The 21975-nt window shown below is 40.0% G+C and overlaps 2 protein-coding genes across 6 annotated transcripts in view; both read right to left on the bottom strand.

Annotated features, from left to right (window-relative positions):
• Positions 1 to 418: 418 nt before the first annotated feature.
• On the bottom strand, positions 419 to 19784 carry LOC146389339 (chaperone Ric-8A). 2 transcript variants are annotated; one of them, XM_084927180.1, is made up of 14 exons: positions 19152 to 19784; positions 18689 to 18787; positions 17788 to 17835; positions 17051 to 17068; positions 15554 to 15643; positions 14812 to 15368; positions 14328 to 14463; positions 13490 to 13678; positions 8421 to 8515; positions 8145 to 8295; positions 7543 to 7638; positions 7324 to 7468; positions 3290 to 3560; positions 419 to 3204 (listed from the first exon to the last, which is right to left on the bottom strand). In XM_084927180.1, the coding sequence occupies exons 2-14, from the start codon at positions 18776 to 18778 to the stop codon at positions 3057 to 3059; spliced, it is 2034 nt and encodes a 677-aa protein (XP_084783306.1). In that variant the 5' UTR covers positions 18779 to 18787; positions 19152 to 19784; the 3' UTR covers positions 419 to 3056. The 2 variants fall into 2 exon arrangements, with proteins under 2 accessions (XP_084783306.1, XP_084783305.1); XM_084927179.1 differs by having other exon boundaries at positions 18689 to 19784.
• A 105-nt stretch (positions 19785 to 19889) lies between these two features.
• Positions 19890 to 21975, bottom strand: part of prr12b (proline rich 12b) — a 73501-nt gene continuing 71415 nt past the window's right edge. For all 4 annotated transcript variants that reach the window (XM_084927165.1, XM_084927167.1, XM_084927168.1 and 1 more), the window contains one exon: positions 19890 to 20955. In XM_084927165.1, coding sequence (XP_084783291.1) covers positions 20821 to 20955 — 135 coding nt within the window. In that variant the 3' untranslated portion in view covers positions 19890 to 20820. The remainder of the gene's footprint in view (positions 20956 to 21975) is intronic.

Below are 21975 nucleotides of genomic sequence, written 5' to 3'. Positions count from 1 at the left end.
AACAAAGTAGTTGTACTTAATTAAATATTTGAGATTAGGGTTCAGTATTTTTGATTTTTTTTCTTTGGTGTTTAGTTTATTAACAAACCAGACTATACTGCATTGTTTGTTGTTTACAATTGTGTTTTGTTTAGTTACCCCTCGTGTGTCATAGTGGTCTGATCAGCCTTGTGTGTCATTTCATGTTTAGGTCAGTTATGTTTGTTTGGGAAGTCATTTGGTTTATTAAGTTTGCAGTTCAGTTTTGTTTCTTTGACCTCTTTTATGAGCTCAAATTTATTAGTTTTGTAAATATAATTTTTGTAATAATTCCGGTGACGACTCCTGCTTTTGCAGGTCCATCACATATTTGAAGAAAAAGATTTTAAATTCAATATTAGATGTGTCAGCAGTGCAGCAGAATCACAAAACTATGGCCATTTGTTTATGTATTTATTATTATTTATTTTGTATTTCAGCAAAGTATTCAAAGGAAGAGGTTAGCAAACAAATGTGGGGGAGTCAGGGAGATGAAAAAAGTAGACAGGAGTGTTGTAATGCTGGGTGTGCAGCAAAGGAGGAGGCTTATAGTGAGTAATGAGCACTACAGATGCAATGTTTGTTTTGAGAGAGTGCTCAAAACAAACAAGTGGAGAAGTATAGAGAAGGTCAGAGGTAGCATCACTGTGACTTTGTGGATTTAAAGAAAGCATATGATAGGAACTACATGAGGAAGCCAGGAGGGGCAGAGGTATGTGTGGCTGGTATAGGACATGTATAAGGAGAGTGGGACGTTGGTGAGGTGTCCAGCAAGAGTGACAGATTGGTTCAAAGTGGGGAGCAATTACATCAGGGATTATCTTTGAGCCCTTCCTATTTGCAATGGTGATGAATAGGTTGGCAGATGATGTAAAGTTGATGTAAAGATGATGTACATATAGTCTCCATAGACTATATGTAATTGAAACATAACATACATAATTTCCTTAATAATAATTAATAATAACTAATAAAGTATTCCAATTCTGAAACCTGGACAAGTGAAAGTATGCTACATTTTCATTTCTCTTGTCTAAGAGAGGAGGAATGAAAGTCAACAGAGCCAGACAGAATACTGGTGAGTGAGAATGATGATGTGAAGGGCACAGGTGTAACAGCAAAGCTACAACAAGTAGTGGCAGTTATGGTAGATGAGTTTAAATTCCTGGTCTCCCATCCAAAGCAAGGGACTGTGCCCAAGAGATGAAGGAGAGACGCAGGCATGCAGGGTTGAGTGGATGGAGATGACATCAGGGGCATTCAGGACCTGCTACAATGTATGGTTTGGAGATTGTGACACTGACCAAAGAAGGTGCTGGAGGTGGAAGAGCTGAAGATGTTTTTGTTGAGAGTGATCAGGAGGACAAAATCAGTATATCAGATGGACAGCTCAGGTTGAGCGGTTTGGTGACAAAGTAAGAGAAGCAAAACTGAGATTGTCTGGATATGTTCAGAGGAGGGATAGTGGATATATTGGACAAAGGATCCATGCAGGAAGCAAAGAGAAAGCCTTCATAGGAGGTTAGGGATGTAGTGGATGTAGGAGGACAGGCAAAGGGTTTGTGTGACAGAAAAGTATGCTAGGGATCAGGTGGCATAAAGGGAGATGATCTACTGGGTCAACCGCTAAAGGGAATAGCCAAAAAAAGACGAAGAAAGAAAAGAGACATGACAGCATTGTATATTTATACACTCATCATTGAGTACAGCTAATCTAAGATACTTCATGTGCCTTTTAGAATCCAAACAATACTTCAACTGTTAGGATGCAAACCTTCTATAAATGGATCAGATGCTGCAGTTCTGCATGTGTACTAACTGTAATGATTTCTACAGTATTATAGGATGATACAGAAAACGCTTTCATTTTATAAGCTTACATTACACAATTTCCACATTCAATAACACATTACCATGTTCTACAAAAAAAACTATATTTTTACAAAGCTGCTAACAGGGTTACTATAAAATAGTAAAATACAAAGTAACATAGGAAACAAATTCAGCTCACTTGCCATCTAGTGACTGATACCCTTCACTTTATGGATTATCTCTCTTTAACAATGATCTTCAACACAGATATGTGCAGTGTTGGGGAGTGCTGGGGAGTAATGGAATACATGTACCGGCGTTACGTATTTAAAATACAAAATATGAGTAACTGTATTCCATTACAGTTACCGTTTAAAAGGTGATAATTAGAATGCAGTTCCTTTGTTGAAATAAATGGATTACATAGCAGTCTTTTCCTGTTTCATATGTTAGGCTATCCCCTCTCTAATTCTCCAACAAAACACACAATTAGAGGCTCTAATGTAAGTGTCCTGTTAATGTTGGTGGTCTCAGTTACACAATGGACCCGGAGCCAACGCAATCACCAATTTACAGTTAGAGAAGAAAGGGATGGGTGAAATCTGAGCATGCAATGCAAACTTTGTTTGCCAGCAACCAATCTGTTCTCAGCGTCAAAAGACTCCAACCTAAAGAAACATCTGGAAGTAAGTTATTTTTTAAAAAAAACTAACATTAGCCTACTGCAGCTAGCTTGTTTTAGTTCTGGTCGCTACCTGGATTATGTGCCACTTTAGTATCTTCGATGTACTATTGCTGTGTGATTTACTACTATTACTGAAGGCTATTCGTCACCAAGCTAACATTGTTAGCTGGCGTTATCTGAGGTTAGTTCATAGACAGTTAGACTTGCTGGATAGCATTAACAACCTGCTAGCTGCAAATGTGCACTTCTGAATGCAGTCTATGAACTAACCCCAGCTAATGCCAGCTAGCAATGTTAGCTCGTTTGCGAGTAGCCTTCAGTAATAGTACATTTACGTAGTTGTAAAAAGCATGACAATATTATGTAATCCAAAGTACTTAGAATACATTACTCACACTGAGTAACTTAATAGAATACATTGCAAACAACATTTTGGGGCATGTATCCTGTAATCTGTAGTGGAGTACATTTCAAAAGTAACCTTCCCAACACTGGATATACGTGTGTTAGCATCTCTGCCTCGCTCTTTGTTTACATCATCCTATTCCATCTGACTGTCTTTGCCCCCCTCTGGCATGAGATTCAATTCTTCCTCTTCCTCTTCTTCCAGCGTGCAGTCACTCATTTGGCCCCAAAGTGGAGCCAGTCTGCCCTCTGCTGTCACACCCATTGGCTGAATGATTTGTTCGCTGAGTCAGAAACAGTATATACATTATTATAAATGAAAGCTTCTCTTTAACCATACTGTGTGTTCTGCATTATTAACACACTCACCGTGACAGTCTGTTGATCATACTGATGAGGTGACGTGCCTCCACTTCTTTCTCTTCGTCCGTCATGCCCTCCATTGGATCAGGCTGGTCTGCTTCTACCCGGCCAGTCACCAGGTTAATCTTGGCTTTGGCCTCTCGGTACTCTTCTGTGTCTGAGTCTGAGTCGCTGGAGTACTGGCTGTTACTAGAACTCATTCTACCATTAAGCAGTCCCCGAGCTGCCAACAGCCCTGCAGCATTGCCATATCCAGTATATTTGACAAATCGGCTGACTGTGAAGGGAACACAGAAGAAAGTGTTTCCATATGAAATAATTTCCTACTGTGCAGTGAGTGTTTCCATGTATATTTCTGAAATGTGTTTTATCTTTTGTCATATTTATTTATTTCTTTTTAATTCACTTTCAATTCTAAAGTGTTCCCTTGTTTTGTGTTCTCCCTTCTTCTGTTATTAGTGTTTGCATTCCTGGCTCCTTTCCAGCCTTGTTAGTATTTCTATTGGTTTTACCTGTGAGTGCCAACAATAAAGCTGCCCTTTGAGCTACTTCCTGTATTATGTATGCTTTATTAGGTGTTAATAGGTATTAACAGAAGAGTGGAAGTGAAAGACATATGATTGAAAAATTAAAGTTATTACAGTTTTCATCTTTTGTTTGTTTGTTTGTTTGTTTGTTTAGATCAGGATATCAGGGACAAGATTATAGATCTGCACAAGGCTGGAATCGGATACAAGACCATTAGCAAGAAGCTTGGTGAGGAGGTAACAACTGCTGGTGCAATTAAATGGAAATGGGAGAAATATTAAAGACCATCAATTACCCTCAGTCTGGTGCAAGAGCTTGCTCCATGAGAAAGTTGGTGGATTAGACCAAAAGTACAGGGTGGACCATTTATATGGATACACCGTAATAACATGGGAATGGTTGGTGATATTAAAGTCCTGTTTGTGGCACATTAGTATATGTGAGGGGGCAAACTCCTCAAGATGGGTGGTGACCATGGTGGCCATTTAGAAGTCGGCCATCTTGGATACAACTTTTGTTTTTTCAATAGGAAGAGGGCCATGTGACACATCAAACTTATTGGTAATGTCACAAGAAAAACAATGGTGTGCTTGGTTTCAACGTAACTTTATTCTTTCATGAGTTATGTACAAGTTTCTGACCACTTATAAAATGTGTTCAATGTGCTGCCCATTGTGTTGGATTGTCAATGCAACCCTCTTCTTCCACTCTTCACACACTGATAGCAACACCGCAGGAGAAATGCCAGCACAGGCATCCAGTATCCGTAGTTTCAGGTGCTGCACATCTCGTATCTTCACACCATAGACAATTGCCTTCAGATGACCCCAAAGATAAAAGTCTAAGGGGGTCAGATCGGGAGACTTGGGGGCCATTCAACTGGCCCACGACGACCAATCCACTTTCCAGGAAACTGTTCATCTAGGAATGCTCGGACCTGGCACCCATAATGTGGTGGTGCACCATCTTGCTGGAAAAACTCAGGGAACGTGCCAGCTTCAGTGCATAAAGAGGGAAACACATCATCATGTAGCAATTTCAAATATCCAGTGGCCTTGAGGTTTCCATTGATGAAGAATGGACCCACTATCGTTGTACCCCATATACCACACCAAACCATCACTTTTGTTGTGCCAACAGTCTTGGAGGGATCCATCCAATGTGGGTTAGTGTCGGACCAATAGCGGTGGTTTTGTTTGTTAACTTCACCATTCACATAAAAGTTTGCCTCATCACTGAACAAAATCTTCTGCGTGAACTGAGGGTCCTGTTCCAATTTTTGTTTTGCCCATTCTGCAAATTCTGTGCGCCGATCTGGGTCATCCTCGTTGAGATGCTGCAGTAGCTGGAGTTTGTAAGGGTGCCATTTGTGAGTAGCTAATATCCGCTGAAGGGATGTTCGACTAATGCCACTCTCCAGTGACATGCGGCGAGTGCTACGCTGTTTCTTCATTAGTGACAGTTTTCTTGCGTCCACATTTTGGCAAATCCAACACTGAACCAGTTTCACGAAACTTAGCAAGCAGTTTGCTAACTGTAGCATGGGAGATGGGTGGTCTTCTAGGGTGTCTTGCATTGAAATCTGCTACAATGACCCGGTTACTGCGTTCACCAGATATCAACACAATTTCGATCCGCTCCTCACGTGTTAACCTCTTCGACATGTCAATGGCTGTGAACAAAGAGAAACTTGTAAATAACTCATCAAAGAATAAAGTTACGTTGAAACCAAGCACACCATTGTTTTTCTTGTGACATTACCAATAAGTTTGATGTGTCACATGGCCCTCTTCCTATTGAAAAAACAAAAGTTGTATCCAAGACTAAATGGCCACCATGGTCACCACCCATCTTGAGGAAAATGGCCCACCCTGTACTTAAGAGGAGCACCAAGGTCTTAGAGAAGACCTCAAGAAGATGTGGAGGGTGAGGGTAACAGTGGTCCCAGTGGTAATCGGAGCACTTGGAGCTAGGTGAGCGGATCCAGCAGATCCCAGGAACAAGTTTGGAGATCTCTGTCCAGAAGAGTGCAGTCCTAGGAACAGCTAACCTACTGCACAGGACCCTCAGCCTCCCAGGCCTTTGGTAGAGGACACAAGCTTGAAGGATAGACTGCCCGCAGGGGCGAGACGGGAATTAAAGAAAGAAAATATATATATCACAGTGGTAGGCATCCAAGAACAGGTCTCCAGTAAAAAGAGTTAGATATAACCAGGCCCCAGATGTTCAGGTACTCCATCAGCATCTGGCAGCACAAATGACCCAGCTGCTAATGGATGAGACACCCAGAATGGCTAACTGAAGGCCACAGTCCTGTTACCCAAGGACCTCCAAAAGGGACCAAATACCAATAGCCTGCCTCAGTACCACATGGAAGCTCCTGTCAGGCACCATACTGGCTAAGATGAACAGGCACATGGCTCTCAATACATAAGCGGGGCATTGAAAGGGATAGGCAGAAACACCAGAGGGGCCAGACATGAGCTGCTGGTAGACCGAGCAGTCGTCCTAGACTGCAATACCAGACTGAACTGTGCACTGCCTGGACCGACTACAAGACAGCCTATGACTCAATGGCCCACACATGAATCCCAGCATTTCAACTTTATTTAGTTATTTATCTAATTTTGTACTTTTCCGAGTGTTTTGATATTATTAGGATGATTTAAGTTTAACGAGTTAGTTCTGAGTTCATTCTTGCCACATCTCTGAGTTTGCCCGTCAGTCAATCCAGCACATAACAGCAGGGTGCAAGAAGCTAGCAGGCAGGGCATACATTGAATGCCATAACCAAGTGGCCGGCATAGTATACAGAAACATCTGTGCCGAATATGGCCTGGAAGTCCTGAGGACAAAACGGTGGTGGAGAATGGTCGAGCTAAGATCCTGTTGGACTTCCAGAAACAGACGGACAAAATGGTGGTGGCTAACCAACCGGACATAGTGGTGGAAGACAGAAGAAAACGGCCATAGTGATCGATGTAGCGGTTCAGAATGACAGTAATATCAGGAGGAAGAAACACAAGAAGCTGGAGAAATACCAGGGGCTCTTTTTTTTTCCAGAGAAGACATTTTCACCTGTCAGCCATTCCATACATAACTGCTTACATCTAATAGTATTGTCTGCTGTTATTGTACTGCTAATTTTAACATTTAACATGTTAACTGAGGCCTGTAAGATCTGAGATGTAGCTCCTCGGTTTTTCTGGAATTTCTCAAAGCTTGTCTGACCTTGGGGTAAATTGGATAGAATGTCAGCTCTTGGGAAGAATAATTCAATTCAATTCAATTCAATTTTATTTATATAGCGCCAAATCACAACAACAGTCGCCTCAAGGCGCTTTATATTGTACAGTAGATTGTACAATAAATAATAATAATAATCTGCTCTAAGATTACTGCTGATGTTTGTTCTTCTTGGCACTGTGTTAACTCGCACCTGACTGTATAGAGTCCTTTGAAAACTTGACTTTTCCCATCACTACAGTTAGTCTTGCAAACTGCAACTATACCATTTTCTTTGCAGAGCACAAACAGCAGTTCAGCAGCACAATCCTTCACATCTGTGTCAACGTGGGTCATTAGGCGGACCAACTGGCCTCTGAGGGAGCTGTCCTGCTCAGGTCTGATGGCAACATCCCTCAGTGGAGGTAGGATCTATTCCAAATGTTGAGGTTAGATAAAAAATTGCTGATACAGTTTCCATTTTGTACCTTTTTTTTTTTTTTTACCTTTTGCCGTAAGTAGTGACGCGTCTCCCTGTGTACCCGAGAACTCTCAGTCAGTAGATTCAGTACAGGTGTTAGTTTCTCCTTCAGCTTTTGGCCCTGTGTACAATTAAACAGCTTACATATGTCACTAAAGATGAATAAAAACTGGGTAACACTATATAATAATATAGTGTTAATAGTGTGATAACACTATTAAGCAATAGTAAGGAATTAGTAAGTGCTTATCATCACCTCATCATCATTACCTTTATTTATAAAGCACTTTAAAACAACCACAGCTGACACAAAGTGCTGTACAGTAAGAGCAACGACTGACTGACCCCCACATAGAGTGAGTTACAGTCGTCCAGGCAGGAAGAAATAAAAGCATGGATCACCGTTTCAAAGTGCTGCCTCGAAAGAAAGGATTTTACTCCTGCCAGTTGCCTTAAATGATAAAAACTGGATTTTACCACTGCTCTGATTTGGTTGTCCAATTTAAAATCACTGTCCAACTTAAAACCAAGGTCGATAACAACAGGTTTAAAATAGACTTCCAGGGGTCCCAAATCAACAGAGGAGGACACAACAACATGTGTTTCCTTCACCACATATTCACTTGCCCTGTTTAGCCGTCTGTTCATAAAGAGCAACAATTTGTGGACACAGTCCATGTTGACCCCCTCGCACTTATGGGATGCTTGGTCCACCTGGACAGACACCAGGACATCCAGACATGTCAGTGGCAATGCCGACAGGACATTCACCGTGTGCCTGTGGACAGAAATCATAACACTTTTTAGATCAACTGTAAGAATGTCATCTAGGTTATCAATAATCACTCCAGTATCTATTATTTTAGCCAAAACCTTCTAAAGCTTCAGAAATACTAGTCTGACCCTTGGAGTTCTTCTAATGTGTCTTCTCCTTCACATGACAGGAGCAGGCAATGGCGCAGCACAGCCACTAGGTGTCGATACAGGGCAGCATCTTCCTAAAACAGTTAAACATCTATAAGATGCAAAATTTATAACAACTGGGCATTGGTCACACCTCCTCCTCTCTGAACCTGAACCATGTGCATCATTTTTTCTATGTGCTAATCTAATGTTTTTTAATTGGAAAAAAAAAGTTTCCTGCAATGAATTTGTTAATATACTTTTATTATATCTTCCTTTTTCACTGGATTTACAGATAATATAGGACTGAAAATATTTCTTTTGTTTTGTTTTTAGCAGGATTTATGTTTTTTCTGATTTCCCCTTCTAATGACTAAACCAGGGGTAACAGACCTAGAGCAGCAAGGCTTACTGCTAAATGGCACAGATGTCAAAATGCCCAAAGTTACAGTGAGATTGTTTGGGGAACATTCTCAAATTTACTTTCACATTTGCTCTTAATATTTATATACTTTATTTATTTCAGACAGGTTTAGTCTATGTGATAAACAAGAAGAAAAATGTATATTGAATTTGTAAAGGCCAACAGTTTCAAAGGGAACCATAGAGGCAGAGTAGCAACACCTTTGTATTTTCTGTTTGTCAGTTATAGAGCTTAAACAGTTTACTTGCCATAGTTAACACACTGTATGCTTTTGTTGCCTCTGCAAGAACTTTGAATAAACAACCCTGATAATGTGAAAGTGGCATCATCAGGCTTCAGTGTTGGACAACAAATTTCTATCTAAAGCCTGTTATAAGTTTTTTCGATGGCTGAAGCACAAATCACACAGCAGAAATGTAATTCTCACCACTCTAAATGCAGTTCTCAAATCAGTAACACATTTCCACACACGCTTCACTACCAAAGACATTTTTACTGTGTTGATGCACCTCTCACTTAAATCTCACAACACATTAGAACTGCAGTGTGAGATATGTAACTGAAGTCATACCGACTTAACAAGGTCGGCGTCAGGTGTTGAAGGACCAGAACACTCTGACTATTTTCTCAGATTGTGCATATTTCTGTTTTCTGATTCATATAGTTTCACAAGCATCAATTTTGTAAAGTTTCAAATAAATCCTTCACATTTCTTTTTTCTCTGAACAGTTTTTAACCCACATTAGCACTATTTTCAAAGTCAGTAAGGCTTTAATAAAAGGAAAAAGCAACTCAGTATCAACGTCCTGAAATGGTGGTAAAAGGTTTTACACAAGGTTGAAATGATTGACTGACTTTACACATTTTGACATATGTGAAAAAGATCTTGATTTTTTGGTTGTCTTTGCACAGATGAGTCTGCGTTAGGAAAAATGCCTGAACTGTTTTAAAATTTGTGTAAAGAGTGGTGAGAATTACATTCCTGCTGAGGACAAATCGATCAAGAAAAACTGTAAAGAGTAGATGTGTCTGTGAAGGTTCTCAGTCATCCAGGTCATCGTAGTCAAAGGAGCTTGCAAAGAAAAGCGTCTGGACTTCTTTAAGTTACTTGAAGACGTTTCACCTCTCATCCGAGAAGCTTCTTCAGTTCTAAGGTCAAATGGTGGAGAGTCCCAGATATAAACCTAGTGGGAGTATCCCCCCACAGAGGGACAAAAGGACCCCCTGATGATCCTCTAATCGCCTGAGCCAAGGTGTGAAACTGGGTGTGGGTCCCAATCAGCCAGCCAGCTCTTTCGAGGATGCCAATGTTCACATTTTGGACAGAGAGGACAGATGGTTTGAAAGAGGAGTGAAAGAAGCCATCTATGTCCACTGTGAGCGACCATCTTTGAACAGAGGCGGGGGTTTACGACACCAACTCTCTGCCATCTATAATCCAGTTTTGAGATCCCTTCCCAGACGCCTTAACGCCCACTCACATCCTGGGCCATCTGACCTCAGGAATTCGCATGATAAGGTGGGGCCAGGTTTCACAATGAACACACCCGAAACTCTGGCTGATTGGGACCCACACCCAGGCAGAGCAAAAATAGGGACTAAGGTGTTGGCTCTGGCTCAAAGACCGGAGCTAGCGAGGCCACTCAGGCACAGAAACATGATCAAGGAACACGGGCACCATGACAGGAACTAGAGGGGTCAGCTCTGGTTCTGGACTAGCCAGACCAAGAAAACTAGCTGCTGTGACAATCAACACTGACTCAGTTTCTGGGAAAACCACTAGAAGCCACCAGATTCTAAATTTGTGCAACGTCCAATTTATAATGCTAATTAATTGTGTCTAATATATTAATGCAAAGTCACTTTTTAAATAAGAAGAAACCTGAACCAGGCAATGGCGCAGCACAGCCACTAGGTGTCGATACAGGGCAGCATCTTCCTAAAACAGTTAAACATCTATAAGATGCAAAATTTATAACAACTGGGCATTGGTCACACCTCCTCCTCTCTGAACCTGAACCATGTGCATCATTTTTTCTATGTGCTAATCTAATGTTTTTTAATTGGAAAAAAAAAGTTTCCTGCAATGAATTTGTTAATATACTTTTATTATATCTTCCTTATTCACTGGATTTACAGATAATATAGGACTGAAAATATTTCTTTTGTTTTGTTTTTAGCAGGATTTATGTTTTTTCTGATTTCCCCTTCTAATGACTAAACCAGGGGTAACAGACCTAGAGCAGCAAGGCTTACTGCTAAATGGCACAGATGTCAAAATGCCCAAAGTTACAGTGAGATTGTTTGGGGAACATTCTCAAATTTACTTTCACATTTGCTCTTAATATTTATATACTTTATTTATTTCAGACAGGTTTAGTCTATGTGATAAACAAGAAGAAAAATGTATATTGAATTTGTAAAGGCCAACAGTTTCAAAGGGAACCATAGAGGCAGAGTAGCAACACCTTTGTATTTTCTGTTTGTCAGTTATAGAGCTTAAACAGTTTACTTGCCATAGTTAACACACTGTATGCTTTTGTTGCCTCTGCAAGAACTTTGAATAAACAACCCTGATAATGTGAAAGTGGCATCATCAGGCTTCAGTGTTGGACAACAAATTTCTATCTAAAGCCTGTTATAAGTTTTTTCGATGGCTGAAGCACAAATCACACAGCAGAAATGTAATTCTCACCACTCTAAATGCAGTTCTCAAATCAGTAACACATTTCCACACACGCTTCACTACCAAAGACATTTTTACTGTGTTGATGCACCTCTCACTTAAATCTCACAACACATTAGAACTGCAGTGTGAGATATGTAACTGAAGCCATACCGACTTAACAAGGTCGGCGTCAGGTGTTGAAGGACCAGAACACTCTGACTATTTTCTCAGATTGTGCATATTTCTGTTTTCTGATTCATATAGTTTCACAAGCATCAATTTTGTAAAGTTTCAAATAAATCCTTCACATTTCTTTTTTCTCTGAACAGTTTTTAACCCACATTAGCACTATTTTCAAAGTCAGTAAGGCTTTAATAAAAGGAAAAAGCAACTCAGTATCAACGTCCTGAAATGGTGGTAAAAGGTTTTACACAAGGTTGAAATGATTGACTGACTTTACACATTTTGACATATGTGAAAAAGATCTTGATTTTTTGGTTGTCTTTGCACAGATGAGTCTGCATTAGGAAAAATGCCTGAACTGTTTTAAAATTTGTGTAAAGAGTGGTGAGAATTACATTCCTGCTGAGGACAAATCGATCAAGAAAAACTGTAAAGAGTAGATGTGTCTGTGAAGGTTCTCAGTCATCCAGGTCATCGTAGTCAAAGGAGCTTGCAAAGAAAAGCGTCTGGACTTCTTTAAGTTACTTGAAGACGTTTCACCTCTCATCCGAGAAGCTTCTTCAGTTCTAAGGTCAAATGGTGGAGAGTCCCAGATATAAACCTAGTGGGAGTATCCCCCCACAGAGGGACAAAAGGACCCCCTGATGATCCTCTAATCGCCTGAGCCAAGGTGTGAAACTGGGTGTGGGTCCCAATCAGCCAGCCAGCTCTTTCGAGGATGCCAATGTTCACATTTTGGACAGAGAGGACAGATGGTTTGAAAGAGGAGTGAAAGAAGCCATCTATGTCCACTGTGAGCGACCATCTTTGAACAGAGGCGGGGGTTTACGACACCAACTCTCTGCCATCTATAATCCAGTTTTGAGATCCCTTCCCAGACGCCTTAACGCCCACTCACATCCTGGGCCATCTGACCTCAGGAATTCGCATGATAAGGTGGGGCCAGGTTTCACAATGAACACACCCGAAACTCTGGCTGATTGGGACCCACACCCAGTTTCACACCTTGGCTCAGGCGATTAGAGGATCATCAGGGGGTCCTTTTGTCCCTCTGTGGGGGGATACTCCCACTAGGTTTATATCTGGGACTCTCCACCATTTGACCTTAGAACTGAAGAAGCTTCTCGGATGAGAGGTGAAACGTCTTCAAGTAACTTAAAGAAGTCCAGACGCTTTTCTTTGCAAGCTCCTTTGACAAAGAGTAGATGTGTAATACTCCGGAAATATATATAAATAAGCTCAATGAAAGATTACCTAACTACATTACAGGAAGGCAGAGTTGACAGACTGAGGGACAAGGTTGGAGATTTGGGGCGTGTCCTGACTGGGCTCAACTTATGTTGAACTGCTGATCAGTTAAATATGATTCAGTTCCAGCCTGTTGCCTTGGTCTACCTCCCGGACCAAACTGAAGCTCTGCTACTGGACGTTCAAAGCTTATTTATCAGTGACGGCAAAAGAAAAGAATGCAACACGTGCCCCTGCCCAACTTATTTTTTTGGCATGGCTTTCAATTAAAGCTTTCAGTGATTTGCAAATCAACTAACAGCAAAGTAAATGGCAGCAATAATAATGTATTACACATTTTTTAAAATCCCATTAAGAGACAAAACCTAGACATTGGTCACCTCTGAAAAAAAATATAGGATTATCTTAAAGTGGACACGGTATTGTAAACAAAATAATTTAGTGATAATACCTGAACAAACATTTAGATGTTAGCAATATGATGTTAGTTTCTTTGATTTAGTTATTAAGCTCCAGCTAAATTGGAGGAATCCCCCAGCTAATCACCTCATCAGGCTCCTGCCTGTGGAACATGTGAGTGATGTTGAAGAGTGTCTTGAGGATCTCAATGACCTTCTGGGACACCTCCATGGAAATGGGAGGTTGTTTACTGTCGGTAAGCACCTCATATTCCACACCCCAGCTCACAGCCAGGCACTGCTCCAAGGCTTTGGTCAGCACTGACACTCCCCGCTCCTGACAAGAACAAACAAAGCACTGAGCTTTAAGGCAGATGTGAAGCACGGTTCTTTGACACTCTTTTGATTTCAGGAGACCAGAAAACATGCATTTGTGGTTTGTCCTGATCAGCATATAAGGCCTATAAGGGCTTGGAGGTGGTGTGACTGTCTGTTTGTCTAATTGTGTAGGCTTTGTAGGTTTAGTTATGATGAAGAAATACTTAATCAAATCTTAATTTTATTATTATTTGATTTTAATGTGGCAACAATCTACAGTCAGCTGACAAGCGCGACATCCACTGCTCTGACACTCTATTGTAAAATGATATCTAAATAAAATGCTAAAAAGTTTTGGTCCACTTTCAGTATAACTGGAATATTAAATGGCTCCTGTAAATCAACAGTATCATATCTAACAATGTCATAGGACATTTTGAGAGACTTCATGTGTTTGAAGCAATCATGGTCACTTTAGATTGTCCAACACGAAAAGCCTGTCACAGATGTCCCTTGTCAACTCATAGCTTGTTGCTCATAAATGAATACCATACACACCCAGGATAAAGAAAGTGTGACTGCATTTAGTTTCTCAAGATCACCTTTTTTATTACTAGAAAGCAATGATACCATGTAATTCCATCCTTGATAGGTTAGAAATCATTTACCTGTTGCAGCTGCAGCCTGAGTTCAGGTCTTAGGGCTGTCAGTAAGAAGAGTAGCCTCAGCTTGTAAAAGTGGCAGCTGAGTGGCACTTTACTCCAGATCTCCTCCTTCAGACTCTCCCACAAACCTTGCAATAGCCTTTCATGAATATAGGAATCACATTTTCAGGCAAGCAGTTGAGCTGATTAGCGTCACATCCTTGTATATAAAGAATAAACAGTATTTGAATATAACTAGAAAAATATAGTTGCAAAGATTGTAAATGATTTAGGAGAAAATAAGTGACAGCCAAGAATGGTTTTCATATGAGTATTTTGACATTGCATCCTGTAAAATGTCTCAAATGTATCATTCTGATGTTTTTGTTTGCCTTCATTTGACCTTTTTATTGAGACTTTATTGCTAATCGTTTTCTTAGCAGAGAATGAAACTTGTAGCTTGGAACGCAACTTTACGACCAAGTCGACACATTTTTAAAAATGTCACCTTAGTGCACTGGCTCTCTCCTGTGCTCGGGGGCTGTTGTAGATGACATTACACAAGACTTTCAAGGCTTCCTTCCTGCACACCTCTCCATCCTCCTCCTTCTCTTGTTCCTCACTGTTATCTTGTTGGGTGTCTTTTTTGCCACGGGAGAGCGTCACATGCTCTCCATCATGTTTTTGCTGATAGCAGTGATTCACTGAACCACGTGTGGCTGGAGAGACAGCTCCTTCAGCAAGAACAGAAAATGAAACCACAGAGCACCCAGACGGGGCAGTGCCAGCTTCTGCACCCTGCTCACAACTACTCACAGCTCTAATATGGGTTGTGCTGCATGATCTGCCCACGTGATCTTCAGCTTCCTTATTTTCTTGCTGTAGGGATGTCTGTGGTATGGCGATGCCTCCCATGTGTGCTAATGTGAGAAGGGCACTATCAGTGACCATGTGCCCCAGGGCCCTACGGTCACGGGACAGGATACGCAGTGTATGCAGGCAAACCCGTAAAACCGCCGGCTGTAGCTGACTACCAATGAAGCACAACAGGGCTGCAGACAGATCCTGAAAAAGTAGTCAGGGGGGAGATGTTACAGTGAAGAAGGTTTAGAATAATGAACTGCAAGGAGAAAAGACAAAGAATGCAAAATGTGCAAATACAGGGATGAGTGTGGCAGACTTGTGTTAGCATACACAGGTACATGTAGCCATGAGAGTAGACACACAGGGGTATATAATCACTGGCCTACCTGCCGGAGCAGAAGCTCTGCATTCTCATCATCTGAGTCAATGTCAGAGTCAGAAGCAGGAGCACAGTCCCTGAATTTTTTCTTCCTGAACTAATTACCCAAGAGAGAGAAATAGCACGAATCACTGCAAAGTCTGTTTAATGCAACACAAGAAACTCAGCATGTTTTATAGTTTGAACATTCATTCAGGCTTCATCTGAGATTCACTGTTGAGGGAGCAGTGCTGACTGAGTGATGATTATGACATGGCTGTATAATGATAAAGACAAGTACACATGACCACTTTTTTAGTTATGCTGTATTTGGATATTTGGATATTTACATCCTCTTCACTTTATATCCTGCAGCACTTGCACTACAGTACTACACTAAAGTTATAATACCAAAAAGCACTGAAGTACTTAAGACAAATACCACATCCTTTTATTGTGGTAGTTGTATGTAAGTTTAGAACATTTTAGGTGGTTTCACTGAAAACTACAAGATTTTTTAAGCAAATATCTCGATGACATTAATTTGCAGCGTACGGAGAGTGTAGAGGAAAAAGAATAGTTTGTGTAGCTCTAGCATGTCTGCACAGTGAAGGTCAGCGCTGCTAATGCTTAGTCATGAGGTGTTCAAGCAGCTTTGAGAACATGCTGCTCTAAATATAATTAGCAATCGGTTTTGGAACTCACATGCACACACTGGTATTATTTTGGATTACTGTTATACCGAGTCAGCACTCTCTCACTCACTCTCTCTGTCTCTCTATCTAATTATAATTAACTTTAAAGGTTCTTTATTCGCATGAGAGTTCCTAAAAACAATATTGCCAAAACGTCAAAATATAATTTTTTTAATAAATGTTAAAGGTATGTTGATATATACTTGTGTGGTAGTAGTATACTAGTGATGTATAATACAGTGCTGTTCTAAGCTTGATCGGGGTGTGTTTGAAAGGAGCCAGTTAGTCTCAGCACCAGCTGACATACAGGACTCCTTTGGGGGAAAGCAAGGAGGCTGGATTTAAGGTGATTTAAAAAAACGAAGTGCTTTCTTTTGAACTATAATTATCAGTGGGTATATGCCTGGTTGGTGGTTTGCACTGTGCATACTGCATGTAGAGGGAACCCCATGCTCGACTACCATACAGTGCAATGGCCAATATATTTTAATTGGAATTTGGAAGTTTTAAAATTTCTCCCTAATACTATTTGTTGCATTATTTATTTATTTTTTTTCTTGATGGTGATACGAAGGTAGATACAGTCCACACTGTGTTTAGTGATTTGATTACTTAGAGTGAACTGGACTTTGTTTTCTTGCCATCAGGAGATGGCAGCATTTTCCTACCACATCTAGTCAGAAATATTGCAACCCTTCAGAAACTCCTTGTATCTAGATAAAGAAATCAGTTTGTTTGCGTCCAGTTTTAAGATCACACCAACATGCATATCCTATCAATTTTCTATCTAGTGTACATGTTTGCTAATTAAAAAAATCAATGCCCCAAACCTCTTCCAGTTGTTGCTGCTGCAGCCAGATAGTCCATGAACAGTGACAGAAATACATGTAAAAAGTAGAATTGATATTTAAGCATTAGAAACAGATGAAGACTGAGGTGGAGGAGGACAGCAGAATCAGGACAGATGAGCTGGAAAGAAATTCCTTTGAGATGGACCTGTTAATCATTCAGGTTCAAATTTTACCTTTATTAACTGCAGTTCATAAAAATTGAGGGCTGCTAAAACGTGAGGATGAAAAACAAACTGAAAATAATAAATAGGAACTTTGTCAAAGGGTACACAACAGACCAGAATTCCCAGCAGTTAATAGTCTGTTTTTTTGCCCTTTTCTTGTTTTTTAGTTTGGCAGAAGAACCCCTCACAGAAGCAGCAAGAGAAATTCAAGAAAACTGAAAATCTGCAGAAATAATCCAAGAAGACTTTTTTGTCTATTCCAGTTCATCTAACATATTCCTAAGCCTCTGTTTGTTGGTGGGTTGGGATAATCACTGAGCACTTGGAAAATCATGTGCTATGAAGATAGGCAAACTTTTCTAAAAACAAACAGCAAAGAATCAAAATACTCCAGTGACTGCTATAAGCATGCTTTATAATATATATTTAGAGATCACGCTAAGAGTCAAAACACAACTGACAGGGTGCTGACATGAGAGTGGCTGAAGGCCATGGCAAAGGAAATATAGACGAAAAGAATGAAACTACTGGAGAGAAACACACAAAGCTGACCTTTCGCCTCTCCTGTGCCTCAGTGTTGAAAAAGAAGCACTCTGCATACTGTGGAGAAATGAAAGAATACAAGCAGTTAGGAAAACGGAGAAAAGCTAGATCACAGATTTGCACTGACAAAGTGTCCTAGAATATAGGAACATCAATCAAACTGCGATTTGATAACGGCAGTGCCAATTTAATTTCAGAAAAACAATATTTTAAGGATACTCATTTTTCATATCATTTCTTATTAATTCATATTCATTTTTTTCTTTCTTTTTTCAGAGAATAGCAGGTTCACAACATAGATAGATATATAGATAATACATATTTTTAATAATGACATACACTATTAAAAGAGCAATTGGAAAAACTGTTTAAACTGTATTTTGTCAAAGGTTGAATGATTGAACCAGAATTCCTTCAGCAATGCAGCATCATACAGGTGGATCCTGCTGGAGGCAGAGCAAAAATAGGGACTAAGGTGTTGGCTCTGGCTCAAAGACCGGAGCTAGCGAGGCCACTCAGGCACAGAAACATGATCAAGGAACACGGGCACCATGACAGGAACTAGAGGGGTCAGCTCTGGTTCTGGACTAGCCAGACCAAGAAAACTAGCTGCTGTGACAATCAACACTGACTCAGTTTCTGGGAAAACCACTAGAAGCCACCAGATTCTAAATTTGTGCAACGTCCAATTTATAATGCTAATTAATTGTGTCTAATATATTAATGCAAAGTCACTTTTTAAATAAGAAGAAACCTGATTTTTTTGCTGAAGTGCTGTAATGATTATATGATGATAAGTAATATTTAAAATTTTTAGCTTACAGTGTCGAAGGTACAGAAAAACTGTTTCCATTGTTGCATAAATAAATACTTCTATAGCAACACAGTAATTGTAACAAAGAATAGTGACCTGTGTGTTGTAGCTGTTGAGCAGAAGCTGCACGCTGTCCTGGTCTCTGCGGACGATGCTCTCAATAATTCTCTCTATGTCTGGAACCATGCTTCAAGCCTAAGCACAAAACAGGATGAAATCAAAGCCAAATGCAAATACAACTAAAAGACGATCAGACAGGACAGAAATTTATCACCAAAAATAAGTTTCAAATAAAAAGTTTTAACTAAGTATTTTAATGAACTTTGATAATGAACTAACTTAATTCAAATATTATCTGAGATAAAGTACAATCATTAAAGCACATGTCAAATTTGACAGAACAATATCTATTAAAAAATTCAGTGCTTGTATAAATACATTTGCACAATAACCATATACTGGATTTTCTTTTTTTGTTGTTGTTGTATCTATGAAGTGCTGAACGACACTGAAGTTTCCTCTTAGTTTTACAACAGTAACCAAGACATCTTTCACTCACCTGCTGGTGTAATAAAGAGAAGTACACACAACCACTGGCAGCTTCTTATCACCGAAGAAACCTTTGAAGCAGCTAATCTTCTTTCTCTTCTCTCTGTCCTAACCCCACCCCTAATTTCTATAAGCTTTGGATTTACAGCACTACAACCACACAGCACACTGATGAACTGTGTCATTCTCTCTCTACTACACACTTACACCCTACAGTTTGGTCTTCCCATTAGTGCTTGATTCGGTCGGTGTTCCCAAAAAGGTTTGCCATATCCTTTTCTCTCTCGCTGACCTGGTACGAGCTTTGTATTCATTTGCATATTGTGGACTGCTTAGGTTTAATGTCCTTGTGTATCATATTTAGAGAAACAGATTACAAAATAATCCTTACTATGACTCTATGCTGAATTGGATTTGCATCACACAATTCCTGCTTGAGATACAAAGTTCCTGAGAGGAAGATAAATAAACTGTACTCCACCCTATGCTTTCGAATGTCTGATGGATGAACTATTCTGTTGTTAGAGCTCTCAACAAAGAGTAAGGCTAAATTACAGAAAAAGAAGGAACACTGCTGCCTTGTACAGCACAACTGAACAGTTGTTTTAAAGTGATGCTATCTACAGTAAACTTAAATACATCAATTCAAACTTTTGGGCAGTGCCTTTGTATTAGCTAAAATCCACTTAGCTATGATGCAAACATTCTTGAAAAGACTTCAGCTCAAGGCTATTGATTCATTGGGGCATTTGTTATTTTCAGAGTTTTAATACAGTATGTCCAATACAGCAATTGCATGTACTGAAGAGCCACTGGAAACTAGAGGATGAAGTAGCTGTACAATATTTACAAATCAAACTCTGCAAGAATATCCTCAGAGAGTTCAACTTATAGGAAAACTCAGCAACAAACAGATAAAAAATATGACATTAAATACTGATATTAAGGGTTTATCATCATTTTAACTCATACTTCCTTTAAGAAAGCAGTACTTCATTTTTTTGTATTCTTCTTCATTAAGGGAATTAATCCCAATCATTCAATATCTCCTGAAGAACAAACAGAAACATCATGATTTGGTTTTAAATATATTATCTTCCTGCTTTTTTCTGATGCAGATAGAAAGAAAAGACATTCACACTGTCTTTTTAAACCTCACTTTTATCTCACTAAACCATTCGTTTTAGCTTAGCTTTGCATACGGGCCATTTGGTTTTACACCTATAAAACATTTTTCAAAAATGTGAACTGCAAACAATTCCATCTGAGAAAAGTACATTTTAAAAATGGATTTGTGTAAATTATACAAACCACATTAAATACATATTTTACTTACATACTTACATAAAAGACAGCTTGCACATATATATCCATGTTGTGTAACTCCTGACAAAAGTCACCTTTGTAGTTCTAATCAAATAATCTTTCATTGACTTTTGGGGAAATCCATTGCTTTCCAATAGTTCACTAGCCTTCATAATTTGGTACAATAGTTGGATACAGCAATAAAGCAAATACTTACAATGGTAACCTTCCCTTTAAAAAAAAATAGGGGCCACTCTCGTTGCATTTCTGGCATCCAGTTTCTGATTGCTTTGTTTCACACATTCTGAACACCTCCACCTACTTAATACTGCAGGTGGATGTTTGTTTTTGGAGGCAGAGGTTGTGATCGTCCTTTAGGTCTTTGCACTAAGAGTAAGCAGTTCCATGAAAGAACTGAAGAGGCTCTCAAGCCAGCCTTGGTTCGCCATACACTGCTGCACCACCTCCTCCTGGCCAGGGTCCTCCGCTGCCTGCTCAATATTGTCTGTCTAGTCAGAAAACAACAATTATGTTAAGTACCTACATACAGTATCATGGCTAATGATAATTTCTATACAGTGTGTGTGTTCACACTTATACATCAGTGTTGTCACTCTGTAGCTCCAAAGAAGCTACAAAGGACTGGGGAGCTTTTAAAGTCATGCTGTTAGTAAGTAAGTCAAATTTATTTATTAGGGGTGCAACGATACTCGTATCGATATTGAACCGTTCGATACAGTGCTTTCGGTTCGGTACGCATATGTATCGAACAATACAAAATTTGTAATTTATTTTATCAACTTTCCTTCTGACGATGCTGTCTGTGTTGAGCGCTCAGTGAATCTGCGTTCGACTACTCCGCCTAGGCTGCACTGTCGAGCGCAGAGCCACTGAGCGCTCAACACAGACAGCATCGTCAGAAGGAAGAGCGCAGGGCAAGCTAGCGAGACAGAAGTTAAGCTCTCCTTGCAACATGGCAAATTGAACCTCCCCCACCCTCATTCAGATCTGGCGTTTGGAACTATTTTGGTTTTCATGTGACATATGACCCTGAAGGTAAGCGCGTCATGGACTAAAGTAAAACAGTATGTTGGATGTGCCACGCAATGCTCAATTACATGGGTGGGAACTAGTGTGTTAGCGCAGTTAGCTCGTTAACGTGTTGGCCGTGTTGTGGCATTAAGGTCATTTCAACGAGATTAACCTGAAAGCACTAGTGGGAACACAACGAATATGACTGCACATTTACGCCGACATCATCCTAGTGCAAAGACAAGTGGAAGCAGACAAAAACAACAAGCACGCATGCTACAAACTTTACCCGAGTCATTTAGACAGCCGTTAGCACATGATTCTCCTTATGGGGACCTGATATGTTTAATATGCTGCTGAGAATATAGCCCAGAAGAAGCGTATAGTATAGCTTTTATTTTGGAAAGAGACATTTCTCTGTAATAAACTCTCTTTTCCAAAGATGAGTGATTCCTCAATCAGATACAGGGCTCGCAATATCGCTAGCCCGACGTCCC

This window comes from Perissodus microlepis, chromosome 4 (assembly GCF_051167445.1).
Source record: "Perissodus microlepis isolate ML-2025 ecotype Zambia chromosome 4, ASM5116744v1, whole genome shotgun sequence".
Lineage (NCBI taxonomy): Eukaryota > Metazoa > Chordata > Actinopteri > Cichliformes > Cichlidae > Perissodus > Perissodus microlepis.
This window is presented reverse-complemented; position numbering and strand designations above follow the sequence as displayed.

Coding starts and splice junctions, on each gene's coding strand:
- LOC146389339 (XM_084927179.1), bottom strand. CDS start 18,778: ATGGTTCCAGACATAGAGAGAATTATTGAGAGCATCGTCCGCAGAGAC. Junction 17,836..18,688: donor TCAACAGCTACAACACACAG/GTCACTATTCTT, acceptor ATTTCTCCACAG/TATGCAGAGTGCTTCTTTTT. Junction 7,469..7,542: donor GTCACTACTTACGGCAAAAG/GTAAAAAAAAAA, acceptor CATTTGGAATAG/ATCCTACCTCCACTGAGGGA.